The following is a 22,957-nucleotide window of genomic DNA, read 5'->3' on the forward strand; positions in this document are numbered from 1 at the left end:
AGTAATTCGGAAATATATTTATAATATGGAAAGGGCAAAGCTGTGTAACTTTTCTTTTTATATTAAAACTCTTCTCTGCCGCCTCCCAGGATTGTCCTGAATACTACCCAAACATAATTTCTGATCAGCAACGGACTTCATTAATTATATTTGCTGTCTGTTAAGAAAATGATGACCTGATCTCGAATCAGAAAAAGGAGATGCACATGTTACAGATATCTGAGCGTGGCAAGCAGACCAGTGAAACAGCGACACTGTTACCTATAATCTGAACAATTATCACAAAGCGCTAGAAACAACTATTTGATCAGAGATGTTTCCTAAATAGGGAGAGGTTGCAATAGGTTGTACAAGGACTCGCCGAGTTCCAGGTCAGTCTGAGTGGCCGAAAGACAAAGTGGTCTCTATGTAGGCAGTGGAAGGGGGGACGCTCGGAGACACAAATCGGCGGGCAGCTCCAGCTTTCTCCTCCCCCCAGCGCAATTTGAGCTTGAGCGCGCAGTAGCCCCTGCTGAGTGAGGCTGCGGCGAGGCAGGGAGGAGCGACGCATGAGGCGGCGGATGATTACCGGAGCGCTGCCCACAGATGTGTGTGTCTCTCTCTCTCTCTCTCCCTCCCTGCCTGGGGTGAGCGCGCTGGGCGGGCGAGGCACCGCTGGCGGGACAGCAGCTTCCTTCCAGGATGCTCCCGGCTCCTCTCCCTGGACGGAGCCAGTGGCTGCCGCGGAGAAGCGGGACCCAAGAGCAGCAGCTCCTGACTTGAGCGCCAAGGGAATGGGGCGCCCCAACAACACCACGCCGGGGCTGCGGCTGGTGCGTACTGCGCCGTCGCGTTGCGGTTGGTCCCTGCTTTCCACTAGGTCCAGCTCTGCGGAAAAGTTGGTTCCCATCTGAGAAGGAGGGGAAAGGGAAAGCCCCGCATGGCTCTGCGTCCTCGGGCTGCTGTGCTTTTCCTAGCCCCCACTTGAACTCTCTGCGTGGGTCAGGCTAGAGGGGGACTAAAGAGAGAGGAAAGGTGAAATATAGTGGGGAGGGAAGGGGGCTGGAAGGAGGAGGATCGTGTTAGCAAATGGGGAGGATTTTATCAGTGACTATCAGAAGGGCCAGGGTAACTCCTGTGTGTGAGTGAGCAGAAAGGCGTTGGGAGAACACAGATGTAAGAAGTAAGCTTACAAGAATGCCTTGCCCACCCCAGGATTTCACTTTAGAAGGGAGTCCCTTCCAGGGGCTGTTTGCTAGGCAGATCCCTGTGCGCGAGATGCTTCAATGTTTCCTAAGTTTTTATTGATTTCCTTTGCGAGAGAGACTCATTCTCTGTACTCGGGTATCTCATCATGGGAGCCCACCGGGATTGAAACCCCCAAGGGGCATTTTTTTGTGTTACTCTCATTCTCAAGTAGCACAGTGATGTTGGGAGCTCACTGCCACTTGCATGTTCCCCTGTCTATTGTGTGACTGTTACGGTGTTGCACGTTTCTGCTGACTGCGTTCATGGATTATTAGGCAAACCACATGTACCCTGCTTTTGTTTGGGCTCTTTTTTTTTTTTTTTTTTTTTTGGTCCTGAAAGAGTAAGGTTGATTGGGGCCCCAGAGATAAAAAGTGAAATGTGCAGTGACAAGTGTTTTGTACAGCAAGGGTCATGAGAGAGCAATAGCATCAGACCGAGTCTGATGACAGCAAATTGGCAATGAGGGGCATGAATTATGCCACAATTGCACTAGGATAACATCTTCCAAGACATGTCTTTAAATTACATCAAGAACTTCTATGAAGGATGTGTGAGTATTAAGTAAATAATGACAGGAGAGGTGTTGGGGAAATAAATAAAGTGCTTTCTTTATCATGACAAATATACATGGGTGGAGATGAAAGTTCTGATAATCAAATATGGAGGAACAGAATAGCATTCTCTGAAAAGGCAGACTTTAAAAACTACATAATCCATGCTTTCCTAAAAGAAAATAAAGATGTAGCACTACTACTCAAAGTAATAGTGCAAACAGGTAAAGTTTCCTAGCCTAGTTCTAGCAAAGCCACTTTTGAGAACTTTATATGTTTAATTTCTGATACTAAATATTCAATTATTTTAGTTTAATCAATAGAATAATAAAAATTGATTGACTCTTTATTGAAGGATTCTTTTTCAATCTGCCTGACATGTCTCTAGTTGTAGAATACTGAGTTTTATGAATGTAGCTGATATGTAAAGCCACTACTGAAATCACAAAAGCATAGTTGTTAAGCAGAACAACTGACAGACACAATATAAATGAGAGTGTACTAGAAACAGTAAGTAAAATCAGTCCCTAACAATAACATGGACTTTGATTATATTTCAAGCCACTATTTGGTTTAATGTACACAACACCCTTTGTATAATAGTTATTTTTAAAAGGGAGAAAAAAAGAGTGAGAAGGGTGTTTTTTAAACCTGAAATAAATGTTCTAGGTAACCTGAAACTGGAAGAATAACTTTTGTTCATGTTTGCCTTTATCTTTCCTGCTGCATAATCCTGCGACTGTTACAGCTCAGGCCTCCAACAGTGATTGGTCAGTTCCATACCCTTTTCTTTGGCTCAGTTCGAATGTTTTTCCTTGGAGTTCTGGGCTTTGCAGTTTATGGAAATGAGGCCTTGCATTTCAGCTGTGAACCAGACAAGAGGGAGGTTAATCTCTTCTGTTACAACCAGTTCAGGCCTATAACTCCTCAGGTAAATTTTCTTTTAATTGAAACAACCAATTATTTAGGAAATAGATAAAAGGTTCATAAAATGAAAGTAAATTCCATTTCCCCATTTTACATAAAGAGTAGTAATTAAACAGAAAGTGGTGGTAGTGTTTTTCAACAACTGGCCCCAGTTCCTGAGCTCTCCCTGACACAGTTTAGGAAGGCAGCAAGCTGGTCCCTGGTATCAAAAAGGTTGAGAAATACTGGTTTGGACATCAGTGGAACATAATCTTCTGTAATAAACTTTCATTTGTGACAAAGTAAGGGGCTAATCTTTTAATCTTTATTCACATGAGCCGTCATTACCCTTGCAAGTAGTCAGACTGATTTCAACTCATATGAATAAAGATTGCAGGATCAGCACATAAATGTACTATAAATAGCATTCTCCTACTTGGAAATATTTGTAGACAATAAGGCTGGATTCTGTAACCCCTTATGCAGTCATCCTTGTTCACCTAGATCAGTCCAGTGACTACATAACAAACAGGAAGGTTGGCCTAGTAGATAGGGCCCTAGCTTGACACTCAGAAGACCTATGTTTGATTCCTGGTTCAGCTACAGATTTTCTGTATGACTTTCAGCAGGTCCCCTCATCTGCCTTAGTGCGTCTATCTGTAAAAGAAAACAGGGATAACATTTAAATTACTCACAGTGTGTTATGAGGATAAAATCCATCAGTGATTGTGAAGCACTCAGGCTGAGATCTGCAAACGCTCTTAACTTCCACTTCCCTTCTGAGTCCAACTGAACTCAGTAGAAGTTAGGAGTTTAAACATCTTTGAAGATCTGGGCCTCATACTTTGGTGATAAGGGCCATATAAGCGTCTATAGCTAGAATTATCCAGACAAATAAGGACTACTCCTGTGAATAAGGGTATACAGGCCCAGGATTTATTGACTGTAACCTACTTTATTCATACCAGTCTTCAATTAAATGAATGTTTACATGTAAATGAACTGTAAAACTGGAATAATATGTAATGGTGATTGTTCTTATCTTAAATGATCTTGTAATTGTTTTTAATGTATATCATAAATAGAAAAAAACTTCTCACAAGAAATTTGGATGTATGCGTGTTTTAACTGGCACAAGGCAATTGTACATGATCTGACTGCGAAGTTTCTGCTACCCTTTAGGTATTCTGGGCATTACAGCTAGTGACGGTTCTGGTACCTGGAGCAATGTTTCATCTTTATGCTGCATGTAGAAACATCGATCAGGAAGATATCCTCCAAAAGCCCACCTATACTGTTTTTTATATCCTCTCTGTTCTGTTAAGGATTGTCCTTGAAGTTGTGGCTTTTTGGCTTCAAAGTCATCTCTTTGGCTTCCAAGTGAACCCACTCTACAGGTGTGATGCAGGAGCCCTTGACAAAAAGTTTAATATTACCAGATGCATGGTGCCAGAACACTTTGAAAAGACAATTTTCCTCATTGCTATGTACACTTTTACTGTGATTACAGTGGTGTTGTGTGTTGCTGAGATTTTTGAGATATTATGTAGGAGGCTGGGTTTTTTAAATAATCAATGACCCTGTAGTCATAGTGAACTATTCCCACTTATGTGCCATCATTCTCACTGTTGTGTATGATGGGCTTTTTATGAACAATGGAGATCTTAGTGTGAAACAAAGACCACTTTTTGTACACCTCTGCAATTTTGTATAGGAACTTCCCTTACATGAGCTTTTTCTACATTACTGTTGTAAAATATATAACTAATGGCCAGATCCAAAAGATATTTACTTGTATGAATAATCCTTACTCACATGTATAGATTGAAGCCAATGAAGCTACACATGTGAATGAGTGCCACTTCAATGCCATTTAAAGCAATTTGGTGGGGGGTAGGGGGAATGAGTTGGGGTTTTGTTTGTTTATTTGTTTTTTGTTGTTTTTTCCCCTGTCAAGGTTCCTCCCCCACTCTGAACTCTAGGGTACAGATGTGGGGACCTGCATGAAAACCTCCTAAGCTTACTTTTACCAGCTTAGGTTAAAACTTCCCAAGATACAAATTAATTTTATCCTTTGTCCTTGGAATATCCACTGCCACCACCAAACTCTAACTGGGTTTACTGGGAAACGTAGTTTGGACACATCTTTCCCCCCAAAATCCTCCCAGCCCTTGCACCCCACTTCCTGGGAAAGGTTTGGTAAAAATCCTCACCAATTTGCATCGGTGACCACAGACCCAAACCCTTGGATTTGAGAACAATGAAAAAGCATTCAGTTTTCTTACAAGAAGAAGACTTTTAATAGAAATAGAAGTAAATAGAAGTAAAGGAATCACCTCTGTAAAATCAGGATGGTAGATACCTTACAGGGTAATTAGATTCAAAACATAGAGAATCCCTCTAGGCAAAACCTTAAGTTATAAAAAAGACACACAGACAGAAATAGTCATTCTATTCAGCATAGTTCTTTTCTCAGCCATTTAAAGAAATCATAATCTAACACATACCTAGCTAGATTACTTACTAAAGTTCTAAGACTCCATTCCTGTTCTATCCCCGGCAAAAGCAGCATATACACAGACACAGACCCTTTGTTTCTCTCCCTCCTCCCAGCTTTGGAAAGTATCTTGTCTCCTCATTGGTCATTTTGGTCATGTGCCAGTGAGGTTACCTTTAGCTTCTTAACCCTTTACAGGTGAGAGGCCAGGAGGGATTTTAAAGGGGTTTACCCTTCCCTTTATATTTATGACACGCCCCCCAAATCTCAGCTAGGGTGAAACACTGGCTGGGATTTCTTCTTGGAGCTCTAGGAAAAACAGAGTTAATAAGACACATGCATCTCTAAATATACTGCCAAGTACATAAAGACTAACAATATTTTCCACATCTCAAGGATGATTTTAACCAGTTGATTCTGGGAAACTTTCACGGGAGAGTGCATCAGCCACTTTGTTAGAAGCTCCTGAGATGTGTTGGATGTCGAAATCAAAATCTTGGAGGGCTAAACTCCAGCGAAGAAGTTTTTTGTTAGTTTCTTTGACGGTGTGAAGCCACTTCAGTGCAGCATGGTCGGTTTGCAGGTGGAAACGCCGTCCCCAAACATATGGGCGTAGCTTTTCCAGAGCGTAGACAATGGCGTAACATTCTTTTTCACTGACTGACCAGTTGCTTTCCCTCTCAGACAGTTTTTTGCTGAGAAACACTACAGGGTGGAATCAGGTCCTTTCTGCATTAAAACTGCTCCCACACCACGCTCGGATGCATCTGTGGTTACTAGGAATGGTTTGTCAAAGTCTGGGGCCCTTAGTACAGGGTCAGACATGAGTGTCGCTTTAAGCTTGTTAAAGGCCTTCTGACACTTTTCGTTCCACTGAACGGCATTTGGCTGTTTCTTTTAGGTTAGGTCTGTCAGTGGGGCGGCGATTTGGCTGTATTGCGGTACAAATCGTCTGTAATAACCGGCCAAGCCTAAGAAGGATTGAACCTGTTTCTTTGACTTTGGGACAGGCCACTTTTGGATAGCATCCACTTTGGCCTGTAGGGGGCTGATAGTTCCTTGACCCACCTGGTGTCCAAGGTAAGTCACTCTGTTTAGGCCTGTTTGACACTTGTTAGCCTTAACAGTTAGTCCTGCCTTCCTTATGCGCTCAAGGACTTTTTGTAGATGTTCCAGGTGGTCTGCCCAGGAATCCGAAAATACGGCCACATCGTCAAGGTAGGCAACTGCATATTCTCCTAATCCCGCTAGGAGACCATCTACAAGTCTTTGGAAGGTGGCGGGTGCATTTCGCAGCCCGAAAGGGAGTACATTAAATTCATACAGCCCAAGATGTGTGGTGAAGGCTGACCTTTCCTTGGCAGATTCATCTAGCGGTACCTGCCAGTACCCCTTGGTTAAGTCCAAGGTAGAGATGAACTGGGCCCGTCCCAGTTTCTCTAATATTTCATCTGTGCATGGCATTGGATAGTTGGGCGAGTTACAGCATTTAGCTTATGGTACTCCATGCAAAAACGTATTTCCCCATCTGGTTTGGGAACTAGAACCACTGGAGATGCCCAGGCACTTCCAGAGGGGCGGATTACACCCATCTGTAACATATCCTGGATCTCCCGTTCTATAGCAGTTTTAGCTTGAGGAGACACTCGGTAAGGTTGGACTTTAATTGGGCGAGCATTACCTGTGTCAATGGAGTGGTATGCCCGTTCAGTCAGTCCTGGGGTGGCTGAGAACGTTGGCGCGTAGCTAGTGCACAGCTTCTGGATCTGCTGTCACTGCATACGCCCAAGGGTCATGGAGAGGTTCACCTCTTCCACACCACCAGCACTCTTCCCTTCGTAGTAGACACCTTCAGGCCACTCAGCGTCGTCTCCTCCCTGGGCTGTAAACTGACAAACCTTTAATTCTCTGGAATAAAAGGGCTTTAGAGAATTAATATGGTACACCTTAGGCTTTCAGTTGGAGGTGGGGAATGCTATGAGATAATTAACAGCTCCCAGGCGTTCCTGGACCGTGAATGGCCCTTCCCACGATGCTTCCATTTTATGGGCCTGGAGCGCCTTTAAGACCATGACCTGGTCCCCTACTTTGAACGAACGCTCTCTGGCATGTTTATCATACCAGGCGTTTTGCTCTTTTTGAGCATCCTGTAAGTTTTCTTTAGCAAGGGCTAAAGAGTGTTTTGTAGGTTGGTTACAAAGTCCAGAATGTTAGTTCCTGGAGAAGGTGTAAATCCCTCCCATTGCTGCTTCACCAACTGTAATGGCCCCTTAACCTCACGGCCATATACAAGTTCAAATGGGGAAAACCCTAAACTGGGGTGTGGTACAGCTCTGTAGGCAAAGAGCAACTGCTGCAACACTAGGTCCCAATCATTGGAGTGCTCATTTACGAATTTACGTATCATGGCCCCCAAAGTTCCATTAACATTCTCCACCATGCCATTTGTTTGATGGTGGTAAGGAGTGGCAACCAAGTGATTTACCCCATGAGCTTCCCAAAGGTTTTCCATAGTTCCTGCCAGGAAATTAGTCCCTGCATCTGTGAGGATGTCGGAGGGCCAACCTACCCTGGCAAAAATGTCTGCTAGTGCCTGGCACACACTTTTAGCCCTGGTGTTGCTTAGAGCTGCTGCTTCCGGCCATCGAGTGGCAAAATCCATGAAAGTCAGTATGTACTGCTTTCCTCTGGGTGTCTTTTTCGGAAAAGGACCCAGAATATCCACAGCTACTTGCTGAAATGGAACTTCAACAATGGGGAGTGGCTGGAGAGGGGCTTTGACCTGGTCTTGGGGTTTTCCCACTCTTTGGCATACTTCACAAGACCGGACATAGGTAGAAACATCCTTGCCCATTCCCTCCCAGTGGAATGACCCCCCCAAACGGTCTTTGGTCCTGTTCACCCCAGCATGGCCCCTAGGGTGATCATGGGCTAAGCTCAAGAGCTTGGCCCGGTATTTAGTTGGAACTACCAACTGTCTCTGAGGATACCAGTCTTCCTGGTGTCCACCAGAAAGAGTTTCCTTGTATAAAAGTCCTCTTTCTACAACAAACCTGGATCGATTAGAAGAGCTGAGGCGGTGGTTGCTCTGTGCTGCCGTCCAAGCTCTCTGGCAGCTTTCATCTGCTTCCTGTTCAGTCTGGAACTGTTCCCTTGATGCTGGAGACATCAGTTCCTCCTTGGATTGGGGACCTAGGCTTGGTCCCTCTGGAAGCGATGTAGGGGATGGGGCTGTTTCTGTTGACTGTGAATCGCTTTCCGCTGGTGCACTATGTTGGGATTCAGGCTCCGGCTGAGCCTCTTGTGTAGGGTTATCGGCTGCTGCCGGTTCAGGTTCGGTGGGGCCCTCTGGTGTTGAGGTTGCAAGTACTGGATTCAGTGCTGGCAAATGGTCTGGTGCTGGTTGTTCCGCTGGTTCCAGTTCTGGGACTGGTTCCGTCTGGGTCTCTGGGACTGGATCCACTACTGCTGTTGCAGACATTGGCCTGGGGTCCGGGTCCATCACCTCTGACCGGGTCCTGATAGAAGTTTCCGGAACAGAACTAAGCCTCACGGCTTGTTTAGCCTGGCTGCGGGTGACCATTCCCACCCTCTTGGCCCGCTTCACATGATTGGCCAAGTCTTCCCCCAACAGCATGGGGATGGGATTATCATCATAGACTGCAAAAGTCCACGTTCCTGACCAGCCCTGGTACTGGACAGGCAACTTGGCTGTAGGCCAATTGAAATAGTTGGACTTGAAGGGTTGAATCGTCACTTGGATCTCTGGGTTGATTAAATTGGGGTCCACTAAGGAAGCATGGATAGCTGACACTTGTGCTCCGGTGTCCCTCCACGCGGTGACCTTCTTCCCACCCACACTCACAGTTTCCCTCCACTCCAAGGGTATCTGGGAGGTATCTGGGCCTGCGGACCTCTGGTGTGATCCTGGTGCAATGAACTGTAATCTGTTGGGGTTCTTGGGGCAGTTGGCCTTTACATGCCCCAGTTCGTTACATTTAAAACATCGTCCAGCTGACGGGTCACTGGGGCGAGGTGGGTTGCTGGAGAATGGGGTGGTGGGACGATAAGGGGTCTGTAGGGTTCTTTGGGAGGTAGGTGGGGCTTTGGGCGGCCCCCAGTAATAGGGTGTGGTCTGGGGTTGTCCTTCTGGTCTCCGCTCCAACTGCGACCAGTTTTCTTCTTCTCTGCCACCTCCACCCATCTGGCTCCAATCTCTCCTGCCTCGATTACAGTTTTGGGCTTCCCATCTAGGATGTATCTTCCTATTTCCTCAGGAACACCCTCTAAGAATTGTTCCATTTGCATTAGGAAGGGCAAATTTACTGGAGATTCAACACTTGCTCCTGATATCCAGGCATCCCAATGTTTCACAATGTGGTAGGCATGTTGGGTAAATGACACGTCTGGTTTCTACCTTAGGGCTCTGAACCTCCAATGAGACTGCTCGGGTGTTATCCCCATTCTGACTCTCACCTTGGATTTAAACAGTTCATACTTGTTCATGTGTTCTTTAGGCATTTCAGCTGCCACCTCAGCTAAGGGTCCACTGAGCTGCGGCCTCAGCTCTACCATGTATTGGTCTGTAGAGATGCTGTACCCAAGGCAGGCCCTTTCGAAGTTTTCTAACAAGGCCTCAGTATCATCGCCTGCCTTGTAGGTGGGGAACTTTCTGGGATGGGAAGTTCCCCACCTACAAACCTGGAGAAGGACTGCTAGGGTTTGTTGGCCTATTCTGCTGAGCCTTTACCTTCTTCATCTCCAGTGCATGCTTCCTCTCTTTTTCCTTCTCCTCCTTCTCCAGCCGCATGAATTCTATCTTTCTTTCATGTTCCTTTTGTTTTTCCTCAGCGTGAAATCTGGCTAATTCCAGCTTTTGTTGAGCCGTGGATTTTGTCATCCTAACCTCTCTGTTTTTAACTAACTTTACACCCGAGGTTTAGAAATAAACAAACAAACTTGGCTGTAAAATTTTGCTGTGCTGGAATAGGATACCTATTTTCTGATAGTGATTGTCAGCCTACAGAAAAAGACAATTCCCTTTGTCTCTGCTCTGGCCTCAAATCAAAGCAAAAAACCTCCAACTACTTGGAAAACTGCTTACCAGCAGCCTAAAGGAAAGAAAATTCCTTTTCAAACCGGTGTTCCTTGAAAAAAAAATCAAAATCCTAAAAAAAAAAAAACCCTGCCACTTTTGTCTCCAAGCAAATGGGTAGAACACCCCCCCTATTTACTTTTAGGGGGAAAAAAAAGCTTCTGGTTTACCAAGACTGTGAATTTCTCTGCAGGAGGTTAAGTACCCTGCCTCCAGGCAAAGAAAACCTGCAATTCACAAAGATAATCCCCTTTTGTCTCTCCTCTGGCCTCAAAGCAGAGAAAAAACAAGCTGCTTTCCAGCAGCTCCAAAGGAAAAAAAAATTCCTTTTTAAAATCTGTATTTCTAGTTCAAAAAATCTCAAATTGATCTCAAAATGATTTCAGATTAATCCCACTACTCTGCCACCATGTCAAGGTTCCTCCCCCACTCTGAACTCTAGGGTACAGATGTGGGAACCTGCATGAAAACCTCCTAAGCTTACTTTTACCAGCTTAGGTTAAAACTTCCCCAAGGTACAAATTAATTTTATCCTTTGTCCTTGGAATATCCACTGCCACCACCAAACTCTAACTGGGTTTACTGGGAAACATAGTTTGGACACGTCTTTCCCCCCAAAAATCCTCCCAACCCTTGCACCCCACTTCCTGGGAAAGGTTTGGTAAAAATCCTCACCAATTTGCATCGGTGACCACAGACCCAAACCCTTGGATCTGAGAACAATGAAAAAGCATTCAGTTTTCTTACAAGAAGAAGACTTTTAATAGAAATAGAAGTAAATAGAAGTAAAGGAATCACCTCTGTAAAATCAGGATGGTAGATACCTTACAGGGTAATTAGATTCAAAACATAGAGAATCCCTCTAGGCAAAACCTTAAGTTACAAAAAAGACACACAGACAGAAATAGTTATTCTATTCAGCATAGTTCTTTTCTCAGCCATTTAAAGAAATCATAATCTAACACATACCTAGCTAAAAGGTGCCACAAGGTGCCACAAGTACTCCTTTTCTTTTTTTAAAAGTTCTAAGACTCCATTCCTGTTTTATCCCCAGCAAAAGCAGCATATAGACAGACACAGACCCTTTTTTTCTCTCCCTCCTCCCAGCTTTTGAAAGTATCTTGTCTCCTCATTGGTCATTTTGGTCATGTGCCAGCGAGGTTACCTTTAGCTTCTTAACCCTTTACAGGTGAGAGGAGTTTTCCTCTGGCCAGGAGGGATTTTAAAGGGGTTTACCCTTCCCTTTATATTTATGACATCCCCCTTTACCCCTTGTTGGAACTTGTAACTTAACTGCACAAATGCATTTGAACAAGTTTATTTTTAAATTGAGTGATTATTAATCTGCAGGGGAAAGCCTTTCCAAACTACGTAAATGCTCTCACGATTAACCTTTCGTTCAGTGAATTTTAATGCTCATGAAGTGAGCTTTCATGTTTCAGTAATGCCTGACATGGTACAAGAAAATGCTCTAAAATGTTCTCAAGCAGCTCTACCATTGCAACCTGATTCCTGAACCACCATATCCCTGGCCTTCACTAAGACTCCTGGTTGTGCTGTGATTTTGGTATGAACCAAGGTCTAAACCTAGCTTCCAACAGCCAAACCTATTTTATCTGTGTCCAATGCTAGATGTAAATTCCCTTTTAAAAAAGAAAGCTAGCTTGAGCTTCCTTTAATCCCCTACCCTGCTCATCTTTATATTTAAGATAAAACTTAGCCCCTCTTCCTTTTCTTTGTAATGAATCAGAGCTTATATTTATGGCTCATATTTACTTATGAAGTAAAAGTGTACAGATCCTAAACTTGCCTCAGAAATGTAGCATTTAATAATTCATACATATTCATTATATGGTGAGGTGAGGAACTGGCCCTGTGAGTTAATTTTTTAACAGGAAATTTCAAAAGAGCTGTCAGGATGACACTGCTGCTTGTGGGCCCAGTCATGCATTGATTTCAGTGAGAGTTTTGCCGGAGTATGGCCTGAAAGACTGGGCCTTGTAGATTTTTTTTTTTTTTTTTTTTTGCCACGCCACTTTTACTCACCCATGGCACTATATACTGTTAAATAAAAATAATCATAAATATTCTGTGCATTAAAAATATTCTCTGAATTAAATGTATTTTTATAATTTACACATCTTAGACTTTTATAGAAAATATATCTCATCTTCTCTTGCACTCCAGTTTCCATCTCATAGTTAATGGAAATTTTAACATGAAAATTAATCTTGTTTCTTGAAGACTGGACAGAAAGAAAGGGGTAGTTTTCCTTTTTAAGTGTTTACAGTTAGAGTGCTAATAATCACCTAGGTTTTTTTGTTTGTTGGAGATTTTTTGCCACTCAGTTCTGATTTCTACAAGTTAAGCTGTCTTGTCTGCTTCATCATTGTCCATAGGAACTAAATAAAAAAACCCCTCAGTTTCATATTCCAGTGTGCCTACTTTTGATGAAGTCTCAAAACAAGAGACTTTCTGACACATTCTCTTGAATTAAACTGACCTTAGGGCTTGGTCCAGTGTCCACTGAAGTCAATGGGAGTCCTTCCATCGTCTTCTGTGGGCATTGGATGAGGCTTATAGCGCTGAGGATAAACTGAGGGGGGAAAAGCTTAACTTATTTGCGAAATTTAACTTATAAAAAAAAAGACAGTTAAACTAAAAGTTAACAAACAAGAGCAGACAAAAAGTTGCTGTAAAACGTACAGGCTTAAGGGTCTTTCAAAATTAATTTACCTTTGAAATCTCTGTGGGGAATCCAAATACAACTTTTACAGTAAGCTGAGGCCAAATCCTGTTCACTTTATTCATGTGAGTTGTCCCAACAGGCTCAATTGTGCAAATCTTGTAATCGTGATCCACACAGGTAGTCTCAGTGACTTCAAGTGAGTAAAGCATACAGGATTTGGTTGCTGTTGTACTCATATCAATGTAAACTGTATACAGGTTACCTAGTTCTATTAGTTTTATGAGCTGGCTAATGATGAGATCCTAAATTCTAATATGTTTTTGTACTATAGATTAATCTTTTGACTCTTCCCATGGAAACAAGTGATATTTTTCTTGTCTTAATATTATAAATGAATGCAATATGTTTGGCCAAACACACTTAACTAATTATTTATTTGATATTTTGAAATACAACAAGGGCCAGGGGACTGCCCTTGTTTTTTGCTTGCCGAATATAACATGTACTTTGGTCAGTATATACTTATTTTTGTTGTATATATCAAATATCCATCCAGCTGTTTTTACATATATACAGGATCTGTTCTTTCCCAAGTAAATTTGTAATCTCAGGTACAATAAACCTCTTTATGTATAAAAATACAAAAATGTGTGACTCTATTAACAATCCAGTTCATCTCTGTACACGAAATATAGATCAGTAATTACAATGTTGTCAGGGTTTTTCCCTAGTGTTTCATAGTTCTGTTTAAGTGATGAAATTCAAATGCTTTCCAAATAGACCAGCTGACCTCATGTTAATTACAAATAATAATAATTCCTAGATTCTATATAGGACTTTTCATCAATAGATCTCAAAGTGCTTTGCAAAGGAGAGCTGGACAGTATGAGTATCCCCATATAGCAATGGGGAAACTGAGGCAAAGAAAAGTGCTCAAGTTCACCAAGCAGTCCCTTCACAGAGCCAGAAATTGAACCCAAGTCTTATAAACCACAGGCCATTACCCAGCCTTTAGGCCACAGCATCTCCTGGCCTAGGATACTCAAAACTTGGAATTTTGAGAGAAATTTTGACATCTTGAAATTTGTTTTCATTCCAAAATCAATCCATTTTTGAAAATTTTTGAATGTTTGTTTCAAAACAAATTGTTTTCATTTTATATTATTTACATTATTTCATGACATGAGAAGTAGTGTATAAAATGTCAGAATATAGTAGTCAAAATATTCTATTTTATTTTTTGAAATTATTACAGGAAGCAGCTACTTTTAACAAGAAAATAAATTTATTCAATGAATCTGTACAAACTGTATCATTACAACACAAACAGGAGACACTTTGATCTAGAAAATAAGATTTTCCACCAGCTCTCATTCTAAACACTACATGTAATTTGTTCAATGCATAAGCTGTTGTATGTAATGCCCTAAAGGTTAAGTTGCTTAATAATCCTCCTTCTATAGGATGCAATCCTGCATTTCTTAATAAAGAAAAACTCCCATTGAACTAAATAGTAGTTTTGCCTCAGTAAGGAGTGAAGAATTGGGCCCAAAATGCATCTCTCAAGCCATTTTCAAACTCTGTTTTACATAGGCTCGCTCCTCTGTGAAGGTGATTTATGTGGCCTCAGCATTAAGTATAATTATGAAGAATATTATATCAGAGGCAACAAGTATTTTCTTAATGTAAATGGAAGCAGCAAATGTTGTAGATGTACTCTCAATTGGATATCTGGAGTGCTCCTTTCCCATGCATTAAAATGTAAATACATCTCCATGTATGAAATGTATTACTGCACAAGATCTGAGATAAATACTGCACAGAATGAAAAATGTGAAGTTGTATCAATAATCTGGTCGCTATAAAGGTCACACTATGAACCAGATTCACTCGCGCTGGTGTAGGGAGGTGTAAACTGCAAAAGCTGTTGTAGCCATGGGAGCATTCACCCTGAAGGGACAGCAGACAGGGTACCCACGGCTTTCTATCTGCAGGAGTTGTATTGCAGGGAGACCAGCTTCATAGAAGGCTGGGGGGCTTTATAGGAGATCTGACTTTGGACAGTCTTGGCCAGGCTTGAGTTTTCTCGTGTGGTGGAAGTTGTCGGCAATCCCTGATGAATGAACCTTACATTGCTAGGAGCTCTCAATTATTATGTATTTATAAGGCCTTCGCTGCTTGCCTTCTTCTGGAGGTAACAAGGCAACACTAAGTACCAGGAACACAGGTGAACATTTTTTGGCATTGCAGTGAGATACGCCTGAAATCCAGAGCCAAGGGAAATCTTATAAATCATCCGTACAAAAAAAAACTTTAACTTGCAGTTAAGGCTGCTGAACTGGATTTTCTATCAATATAGTTGCCAAACATTAAGGAAATAATTAGTTAAGACAACATTAACATCCACACCAACCAAAGCTCAGGTGCCTTGAAACCCAATTATAATGTCCAGCTGCACCGATTGACAATCTCCACAACAAACTCTCTTTCTATTCTAATGTAAAATCACCCAAAATGTACACATCCAGTTACCCAAAATTATATTCACTTGTACAACCTTTGTTCTGGCCTCAGAATATTTTAGATAGAAACAGAACAGTATAGGATCTTGCTGAGGTTAGAGTAAAGGTTCTGGGCTTGAGGACAAGTTTGAGAAACTGGATATGTGCTCTTGAATAACCTGCTCTAGTTTCTCTTCAGATTGTATAAATCTTTATTGAGTGAACTTAATTTCAAATTAACAAAGTTTGGGGTATTTGGTGATGGGGGGAGTGGGAAGAGGGCAGACGAGGCAATTTCCTTGTTTTCTAAAATGAGGAAAAAGGGTTTAAATGGAATTAGCGTGCAGGGTTTGAAAGAGGGCAGCCTTCTCTAACAGATGTTATGAGGCACACCAAGTACAGTTTCCCTTTTGCGGTTCTTTGCACATCTGTAGGGCCCTACCAAATTCGTGGCCATGAAAAACATGTCACGGACCGTGAAATCTGGTCTCCTCCTGTGAAATCTGCATAGTATAGGGTAAAAGCACACAAAAGACCATATTTCATGGGGAAGACAAGCATTTCTCAAACGGGGTCCTGACCCAAAAGGGAACTTGGGGGAGGTGGGGGGGTCGCAGGGTTATTGTAGGGGGGTCGTGGTATTGCCACCTTTACTTCTGCATTGCCTTCAGAGCTAGCTTGCCGGAGAGCGGCAACTGCTAGCTGAGGGCCCAGCTCTGAAGGCAGCAACACAGGTAAGGATGACAATACTGCGACCCCCTTACAATATCCTTGCGACATCCCTCCCTGCCCCCGCAATGCTTTTTTGGGTCAGGATTCCTACAGTTACAACACTGTGACATTTCAGATTTAAATATCTGAAATCATGGCATTTATGATTTTTAAAATCCTATGACTGTGAAATTGACCAAAATGGACTGTGAATTTGGTAGGGCCCTACACATCTGCATCTAGTGTGTGTGTATGGAATTATAGCTATATGGGACCTGAGGGGTTAGATAATGGAGGGAAATACTTCTATCCATATTGAAAGTGTTAAACAACTTCAAGCATTTAAAGTGTAACCTAAAAAACCACACCCTTTCCCTGTTCTCCATGGCTCCCTCTGCCATATCTGTCTGTAACCTTTACAGCCCCTCTCTGAACTCCCAGATTTGAGCATCCCCCAAGTCCCACCCTCCTGGTCCTCCAAACCATCAGACCTCTCTTCCCTGACACCTTTTATACTTCCTTTTTATTTATGCCCTTACCTGAAGCTTTCTTCACACCCTTGTCTGCACCTTTATTCCATGCTTCCATTTTCTGCACTAGGTCTTTGTCCCCACTGTTACCCCTTTCCAGCCAGAGCAATTAGCCAATATTCAGGGTCTTGCAGGTTGTTTCTATTAGGAGGAGAAACTGAAGGAGTCAGGTATTTCTTTGATGCAAGCTTGTTTATTTCCAAAAAAGGTACACAAAGTTCTGTTTTCTGGAACACAATAGGAATCATACAACAAGGGGGAATTTCCTTGTTCACAATTCCAAGCCTTTTTCCAGACAATACTCTGCCCCAAAAGCTCTCTCTTGGCTTTCTCTCATGGTCATGCTACAAGTTCTCCTCTTGCTCTCTTGGCTTTCTACTTCTCTGGCTGTTTCTGACACACACACATAGAGCAATCAAAACAATCCCTAGCCCCAGCATTTGCATTCAGTCTAGTCTTTGGGCAATGACTTTCATTGTTTCAGTTATCACTAAATGGGCATTTAACAGTTCCTTCATGTACCCTGAATATAAGGCAGCTAGTAGGCCCAGCAGTTACAATGAGGTGGTGACATCATGTAATTGCCCATATATCAAATACATGCTTGCTGGGGTCCACCCAACCTCCAGCATAATACCACAATGCCCCAGTCCCCTCACAACTTTCTATCCCATCCAGTCCCCTGTCCACTCCATCATATGTAATCCCCTCCATCCTCCCATGTCCCAACTCATAACACATTCAAGCATGTATTTGTTACATTTTTAACCATTTAAAAATAAATGGAAAAAAATCCATTCAGATGTGCAACAGGGGAGATGACTGAAGGGGGTTGTAGAGTGCAGAGGTTCTCCAGGAAAAGTGCCCACTTTACAGTGAATCACTTAAGCAGCTCCATTTCTTAAGCAGCTTTGCATCCAAGTTTCCCTTTGCCCCCGTCCTCTCCCGCCATATCCAAATAAGAGCCACAGGGGAGGCATGAAGACTCGAAGGAAAAATTTCCTAAGAAGCATAGCTTGTAGGTCCACTAGGAATGCACTGTTCCAGGCTGGTGAATCTGCCAGCTTGCCATAGTATGGTTTGCTAAATCACAACTGTTCTGAATAAAACTTTTGTCTTATGGTTTGTTCTCAAATAAAACTAACCTATACATCCTCTAGAGATCGACTCTAGAGGGGGAGGTGCTTAGTCCCAAATAGGACTGACTGTCTCTGGGAATTTTACATCCAATTACCTTTTTGTGCCTTTGAAAAACTCATAGTGCAACCTAAACCTTCAAGGGTGAGAGCTGTGCTATTTGTTTGCTGGAGGAAGCAAAAGCTAAGATGAGGCAGGAAGGGTACAGAGCACTAACAAGTCACTTCCACCCCTTAACGCAATTGAGAGCAACATTCAGGCACGTGCCTATACGCCACCCTTTGCACCGACCCACGGCTTCCCTTATGATTACAGCTGCCGCCTAAGCAGCCCTGCTCTATTTGACAGGGGAACCCACACAGTAGAGGAGGCCACAACTTTTGTCTTCCCTTTGTGGCTAGGAACAATGCACTAGCGACCACAGGCTAGCCCCATTGCTAAAGCTCGCGGATAAAGGGAGGCTCGTGTCCGCGATGGGCTTCGAACGCGAGTCGTCCCGCTCCCAGGCCGGCGCGCTCCCTACTACGCCACTTCGCGCCGCAGGGGGCGAGCCCCCCCGCCTCACTTTTCCCCGTCGCTCACCAGGTGTCGCTGCTGCAGGAGCGAGGCGCCACGCTCCCCCCGCCCGCCTCGGCCGGCGGCTGCCGCGGCACCGGAAGCGGAAGTGGGCCGCGGGGGTCGGGCGTGGGACTAGTTGTTGTTGCTAGTGCTGGCGCCGCGGGTCCGACTGGGGCGTCATGGCGGCCGCGGCCCTTCCTCCTTTGCCTGAGCAGTTCAGGAGCCTCCAGCATCACTTGCGAACCGGGCAGGAGCTGGACAAGCGGGAGCCGGTGGTGGCGTATTACTGTGAGTGAGGCTGCAACGGCCACGAGAGCCCCGCCCCGCCCCCCACTCACCGACCGGTCCCCGACAGCCACGCCCCCATCCGTGACTGTGTCCCCTGCCCCGCCCCCAACACCCCTTCTAACCGCAGCCCCCTGGGCCCGCGTCTCGGTGGGTCCTGATCTGCAGGCCCGACCCGAGCTACAATCCGGGCAGGCCGCGTCGCCCCCGCCCCCCTCCCGGGACAGACCACTTTTTCGGGGGTGGAGTTAGGAATACTAACCTAATAAATCGTTTTGTACCACGACTAAATTTGTCCACTTTTAATCCGGTGCGAAAAATTAATGTTTGTTCCAAATTTAGCGTTGCCTTTAATTAAGGGAGCACCTATTTTGGGTCGCCGCCCAACCCTCAGTGATTAATGCCCAAGACACAACGTCTAGCAAAATACCACCCAGTGGCACCACCTTCACCTCACTATAAAGCTTATGCCCAGATGAATTTTTTAGTCTCTAAGGTGCCACAAGTACTCCTCCTTGTCTTTGCTTAGAAGTTGGAATAGTTTTAATAAGGGATTTTAAAAAAATCAGTGATAGAGGTTTTCAAATGCCTCTGAAATATATAAAAGTAGACTCTTAAAATGGAGAAACAGACTAGGATTGAGGGGAGCTTGGTTCTGTTCCCAGCTCTGCTGCTGAATTGTCTTGCCTTCAGCAGTTCACTTTCCTCATCTTTTGAGGCAGGTGTTTGTGTATCCTTCTAGATATTTAAAATCTTCATTTGTTATTGTTTGACATTTCCTCTTTCTAAGGGCAGGTCTACACTACAGCCCAAGTCAATCTAACTTATGTTGCTCAGGTTACGTGGATGCAAGTTTTGCGCTGTTCCCGCCAGTGCTACGTCGGCGGAAGATGCTCTCCTGCCAACATAGCTTATGTTTCTTGCTGAAGTATATGCCAACGGGAGAGTGCTCTCCCAACAGCATAGCGCATCACCAGACATGTTACAGTGGCGCAGTTGCATCAGTGTAGCTACGTTTATGTAGCACTGTACTGTAGAATGGCCCTCACTCATTTTCAGCAGGGAGGAAATTATATTTTCTTAAGGCTTGTCTACACTACAGTAGCACAGCTGCTCTAGTGTAGACCCTTGCTACAATGTCAGAAGGGTTTTTTTCATTGCTGTAGTTAATCTACCTCTTCGAGAGGTATGAGTAGTTGACAGAAGAATTCTTCCATTTATTTAGTGGTGTCTATATTGGGGCTTAGCCTGGCCTAACTACATCTCTCCGGGGTGTGAATTATTCACATCGCTGAGCAACATAGCTAGGTCAACCTAAGTTTTAGGTGTACTGTTTCTGTCTCTTGAATGACTTATTCTTCCCCTTTGAGATAACTTTATCAGGAGGTAACTTCTTGGAGTTGTAGTAGTATATTTTCAGAAAGTAAATGGGGAAAGGAACTTTTTAACCAATGATTTAATAAAGTACTTCTTTGTATACAGAGGTAAACTGAAAATGCAGGCTTGCAGTGTTTTGAAAAACATAGGCAACTCAGAGGCACAAGAATGATGCTATTCTTTATTTCGTGCACACAAATAATATGCTAATACAGTACTAGAATATCAACAAGTTGAATAAGGCATCTGTAAAATAACAGGAAAACTAGAGGTTTATAATAATAATTGCTGGATGGTTCTAGTAAAACACAACACAAAGTCATCTTGTATGTGACAGGAAGCACTAGCTAGCTCCTGAAGTGCTTTTTCGTTATCAGATGTAACACAATGTCTAACTACGTCATACAAATAATAGAGTTTCATGTAAGCAAGTAAGTGCAGGTTTTTGTTCTCATGAAGCTAAATGCAGAAATGTTTGATGATTAACCAATACTAATTTGTCTTGTTTTTTTGATTTATATATTTGTTCTGAAATCTAATATAAGTTCTCAGGAGTATGTAGGAAAAAACTAACTTTTTATCACACCTTAATATATTGTGATATTTGAATGTATTTTGTGATATTTGTACTTCAGTGAATAAGTACTTAAGGGAGAGGAGATAAAGTGCCAATTAGCTTTATATCATTTATGGTACATCCCTGCTTGAGCTTTAAATTAGTGTCGGTGGCCTTGACTTTTCCATTTGGTCACTTAAGTGTGCTTACTGTGTTATTGAACATAGCAGAAGAATATGTTCCAGTGACATAATGTTTCTCATTACAACTTAAAGTAAAAAGTGATGACATCTTGTTTTCAAAACCAAACACTGTATAGATTCTGAATCCTTTTAAATGTCACAGAGCAAAAGAATCAGTCATCACTGAAATTATTTCAAAACTTTAAGTAGTGTTTCATACAAATAGACATCCGACCCATCTCTAGCAATGAAACTGTTCCTGCTATATTGTATGGCTCCAATCCTGCAACTTCTGGTGTGTTGATGTGCTGGAGAGCCCTTTTGAACTCCATGTTGGTGGGATTTGATGCAGGGACAAGGAGTTTCAGGATCAAGGAGATAGGCTTCAATCCTATAAATGTGTGTTTTTAACTTTACTATGATGAGTACTCCCATTGACTTCTTGTGACTCAAGGTTTTAAAGTTAAACACGTTCATGAGTGTTGGCAGTGCCAGGGGTGAAGGGCATTTCTGCACATTGTTTAGCAGTAAAATTGTCAGTAGTGACCACTCCTTGATATTACTTCTATATGTAACTTCCTGCTGTTCCCTCCCTTCGTGTCCTTCCCTCCTCCCCCCCCCCCCCCCTCATTTCAATGGATAGTGGGTGTTAAGTCTGTGTTATGAACAGACCTTGGTACTTGAGTTCGAAGTTGGATTTTCTACCTCTAAGTAATAACTAAAAATCAAGAAGCAAAGTGTAACATATTGTTTGTCTCACAAAAATAGCAAACAGAAAATTTTAAATAGAAAGAAAAGGAGTACTTGTGGCACCTTAGAGACTAACCAATTTATTTGAGCATGAGCTTTCGTGAGCTACAGCTCACTTGATGAAGTGAGCTGTAGCTCACGAAAGCTCATGCTCAAATAAATTGGTTAGTCTCTAAGGTGCCACAAGTACTCCTTTTCTTTTTGCAAATACAGACTAACACGGCTGTTCCTCTGAAACCTTTAAATAGAAAGATATTCATTTAGAAGTATTTATTTATTGTTAGACTATAATAGTTTTTAAAGAATATACCTTGGGCTTAAACTATGTTTGTTTTAAAATGTGTATTGTAAAAGACTTTTTTTGAGCATTTCCTTTTCTAGGCTGTATTAAATAGTTTGTGTTAATCATATGGCAAGGTCTTCTCAGTGGTGCTTGTTCAGTGCCGAGCTGTTTCCACACCCCACTAATGATCAGATTTACTATCTAGTAATGTCTAAAAGAAAAGTTATATAGCTCCACTGGAGAAAAGGGCATAGGTGATTAATGGTGAACAAGGTGGAATTCTTCCTTCATTAAGTAATATGTGTGGAGGGTAGATTGTTTAATAGAATTGTATGATTTCTTCAAGGGATGTCATTTTCTAAACACAAGGAGGAAAACTCTGATAATAAATCTCTGGCCTGTTCAATATCTAAAGAAAAAGATGTCCCCAAGTAATATCAAAGACAGTCTGACTGGCAAATAAACTTGCAAAATAACTGTGTTTGAGAGATAATCACTTGTTTTTGTAACTAAGTTTTCACTTCTGTTGTAGAGGTTTGATGAAGGAAACTTCTTCTATACTGATTTTTTTCAACCTTTCACTCTTGGCTCTTTTCAAATTAACCTGTAAATTTTCAAGAGTATATTTATTAACTAAATTGTGTTCATTTTACTTACTGTAGCTCTAATTTAAAGGTTATTGATAGCTGTGCAGGTGTACTGAAAGCAACACTATTGTCCCTGAATCTCTTCAACACTATAGTACGTACATAAATCATATTTCCATATCCAGTAAATGCAGTATAAAATAGTATAAGTGATAATAGTCAGTGTGTTCCAGCAACTTCTAAGAAGCAGAGATATAGGGCCTGATTCTGATAACACAGTGTTATAAATCTGAAGTATCTCTGTTTAAATCATTGGACTAACTGGTGTAAAATAGGTGCAAAAAGAATTTGATCCTTAGATTTTTTTTTTTTCAGCTCTCCCTTCTCCTTCTCCCATCATCTTCAAATTAATCTTTTGGACAGATGACAGTTAAAAAAGCCCTTACTCAGCATGTGTATTAGTGATTTTCCTGACATGCAAGGGACGAAAACGCATACAAGATTTCAAGTTGCTTACTTCTCCCAGAACTCT

General features: G+C 42.5%; 2 protein-coding genes and 1 long non-coding RNA gene across 5 annotated transcripts in view; 2 read left to right on the forward strand and 1 right to left on the reverse strand.

The window, feature by feature from the left end:
• Positions 1-586: 586 nt before the first annotated feature.
• Positions 587-6,938, forward strand: GJE1 (gap junction protein epsilon 1). Its single transcript, XM_048844368.2, has 3 exons — positions 587-812; positions 2,530-2,712; positions 3,870-6,938. The coding sequence occupies exons 1-3, from the start codon at positions 774-776 to the stop codon at positions 4,263-4,265; spliced, it is 618 nt and encodes a 205-aa protein (XP_048700325.1). The 5' UTR covers positions 587-773; the 3' UTR covers positions 4,266-6,938.
• Positions 2,706-18,481, reverse strand: LOC125634111 (uncharacterized). Of its 2 annotated transcripts, none has more exons than XR_012667686.1 (3): positions 18,430-18,481; positions 16,720-16,851; positions 2,706-3,344 (listed from the first exon to the last, which is right to left on the reverse strand). It is a non-coding gene; the product is annotated as an uncharacterized LOC125634111 (long non-coding RNA). The 2 variants fall into 2 exon arrangements; XR_007355801.2 differs by lacking the exon at positions 2,706-3,344 and adding an exon at positions 14,309-15,228.
• Positions 18,482-18,500: 19 nt separating this feature from the next.
• VTA1 (vesicle trafficking 1) overlaps positions 18,501-22,957 on the forward strand; it is an 85,179-nt gene continuing 80,722 nt past the window's right edge. The window contains exon 1 of one of the 2 annotated variants that reach the window (XM_048844366.2): positions 18,501-18,693. In XM_048844366.2, coding sequence (XP_048700323.1) covers positions 18,585-18,693 — 109 coding nt within the window. In that variant the 5' untranslated portion in view covers positions 18,501-18,584. The remainder of the gene's footprint in view (positions 18,694-22,957) is intronic. The other variant, XM_048844367.2, reaches the window with a different exon arrangement.

Source organism: Caretta caretta, chromosome 3 (genome assembly GCF_965140235.1).
Source record: "Caretta caretta isolate rCarCar2 chromosome 3, rCarCar1.hap1, whole genome shotgun sequence".
Lineage (NCBI taxonomy): Eukaryota > Metazoa > Chordata > Testudines > Cheloniidae > Caretta > Caretta caretta.

What these genes read in the sequence shown, in the direction of transcription:
- GJE1 (XM_048844368.2), top strand. Translation starts at nt 774, where the DNA reads ATGGGGCGCCCCAACAACACCACGCCGGGGCTGCGGCTG. An exon ending in CCACGCCGGGGCTGCGGCTG is followed by an intron (nt 813 to 2,529) that starts GTGCGTACTGCG and finishes CGACTGTTACAG; the next exon opens with CTCAGGCCTCCAACAGTGAT. An exon ending in TCAGGCCTATAACTCCTCAG is followed by an intron (nt 2,713 to 3,869) that starts GTAAATTTTCTT and finishes GCTACCCTTTAG; the next exon opens with GTATTCTGGGCATTACAGCT.